The sequence below is a fragment of the Emiliania huxleyi genome (assembly GCF_000372725.1).
Source record: "Emiliania huxleyi CCMP1516 unplaced genomic scaffold EMIHUscaffold_291, whole genome shotgun sequence".
NCBI classification, from domain to species: Eukaryota; Haptophyta; order Isochrysidales; family Noelaerhabdaceae; genus Emiliania; species Emiliania huxleyi.
Window position 1 is genome coordinate 129761 of NW_005199844.1, and position 2106 is coordinate 131866.

At 70.5% G+C, this 2106-nt stretch overlaps 1 protein-coding gene across 1 annotated transcript in view; it reads right to left on the reverse strand.

Annotated features, from left to right (window-relative positions):
• EMIHUDRAFT_458005 (hypothetical protein) overlaps positions 1-2037 on the reverse strand; it is a 3180-nt gene extending 1143 nt beyond the window's left edge. The window contains exons 1-5 of the mRNA XM_005775873.1: positions 1904-2037; positions 1717-1829; positions 1472-1643; positions 1316-1398; positions 731-886 (exon numbers count right to left, since the gene is read on the reverse strand). Of these exons, the coding sequence (XP_005775930.1) occupies positions 731-886; positions 1316-1398; positions 1472-1643; positions 1717-1816 (511 nt within the window). The 5' untranslated portion in view covers positions 1817-1829; positions 1904-2037. The remainder of the gene's footprint in view (positions 1-730; positions 887-1315; positions 1399-1471; positions 1644-1716; positions 1830-1903) is intronic.
• Between the last annotated feature and the right edge of the window lie 69 nt (positions 2038-2106).

Below are 2106 nucleotides of genomic sequence, written 5' to 3' on the forward strand. Positions count from 1 at the left end.
CGACGCCACGTCGCCCGCGACGCTCGCGCGCTCGTGCAAGGCGAGCCGCCAAAAGGCGGCGAGCAGCGCACCTAGACTCGCCCGCCGCCGAGATGAGCCGAGATTACCCGAGATTACGCGAGATTGCCCGAGATTACCCTCAGTCTAGACTCGCCCGCCGCCGAGATGAGCCGCCCCAGATAGCCGAGATGAGCCGAGACCGCCCCAGATAAACCCGAGACGCGGCACGCGGCGGAACGCCGAGGCTGAGGGTAATCTCGCGCAATCTCGCGCACTCTCGCGCACTCTCGCGCAATCTCGCGCAATCTCGGGTGATCTCGGCAGCGCGCCGAGGCTGAGCGCGCGGCGCGGCGTGCCGCCCCGCCTCGACTCGGCCACGAATACGAGCGGTCGGAAGGCGGCGAGCCGGAGGGCGGGGGAGGGGAGGCCGGCGGCCAGCTGCTCGGGCAGCGCGAGGAGCCGCTCGACGAGCCCGCCCGCAGCCTCCTCCTCCCACGATACCTCCTCCACCCCGTCGTGCACCCCTGCCCCGTCGCCGGCGGACGCGTGGGTTCGGGTACCGCGGGGTAGGGGAGGGTGGGTTCGGGTGCCGTGGGGGAGGGGAGGGTGGGTTCGGGTACCGTGGGGTAGGGGAGGGTGGGTTCGGGTGCCGTGGGGTAGGGGAGGGTGGGTTCGGGTACCGTGGGGGTAGGGGAGGGTGGGTTCGGGTGCCGTGGGGTAGGGGAGGGTGGCACCGCCAGCACGCCCCCCTCGAACGCCTCCGGGTAGGTGCGCCCGCTCGCCACACACGCGCCGAAACCGAGTGCAAAGACGGCCGACGCGATGTTGTGCGCGCGCGTGGTCCAGCCGACGACGCAGGGAACGGACGTGCGGTGCAGCATCTCGCCTGATCTCGGGCAATCTCGGGTCATCTCGGGCCACCTCGGGTCATCTCGGGACATCTCGTCACCGGCGTGCGGGCGCAGCAAGCTCGCCGAGCGAACCGACGCCGAAACGATCTCGGGCCATCTCTTCTCCTCTCGGCTCCTCTCGGCTCCTCGCGGCTCCTCTCTGCTCCTCTCTGCTCCTCTCTGCTCCGCTCGGCTCCTCTCGGCTGCTAATCTCGGCTGCTAATCTCTGCTGCTCTCTGCTGCTCTCTGCTGCTCTCGGCTGCTCTCGGCTGCTCTCGGCTCCTCTCGGCTGCTAATCTCTTCTGCTCTCTGCTGCTCTCTGCTGCTCTCTGCTGCTCTCTGCTGCTCTCGGCTGCTCTCGGCTGCTATCGGCTATTCTCGGCTGCTCTCGGCTGCTAATCTCGGCTGCTCTCGGCTGCTCTCGCCGAGCGATCCGACGCCGAAGCCGGAGGAGCAGGCGTTGAGCACGACGCACTCGAGGTCGCCGCCGTGCAGCGGCACGTGCTGCCTGCAGGGAAGGTTCCGAGAAGGCTCCAAGAAAAGGCTCCGAGATCGCCCGCCGTGCGTCGGCGCGGTGCTGCCGCAGCGCCGCGGCGATCACCGCCGGTGAGACGAGCTGCAGCGCGCCGTCGGGCGCCGAGAAGCCGATCGTCGAGTCGCCATCGACAAGCCGCGTGTCGCCGTGCCCTGCGAACCAAAACAAGTGCGGCCGCCACTCCTCGAGCGCGCGCCGCAAGTCGGAGAAGGAGCCGCCTGCAGGGGAGACGGCTCCGAGACGGCTCCGAGACGGCTCCGCGAGAGGAGTAGCTCGGGAGGGGCTAGCCGCCGGCGAGGGGCGGCGGAGAGGCGGGCAGCAGCCCCGCCGCCACGAGCGCCTTGGCCTCGGGGTTGCAGTCCAGAGGAGCGACGGTCGGCGAGCAGAACATGAAGAGGGCGCGCCTGCAGGAAGGTTCCAGGAAAGGTCTAGGAACGGCCTTGGACATGTCGGACAGCAAGACATGAAGAGCGCGCGCCGCCCGTCCGGCAGCGTGGTCCGGTTGATCGCCGAGCGAGCAGCGGGCGAGGAGGAGGCGGCGCCGCCCCCGACGACCCCGCTCGCCCACGCGGCCGCTGCGCGCAGCGGGGAGAGCAGCGCGCGGGCGGCGGAGGTGAGCATGCCCGCCGCGCCTCCTCCTCCTCCTCCACCACTTCCTCCTCCTCCGCTGCGCCGCCTCAT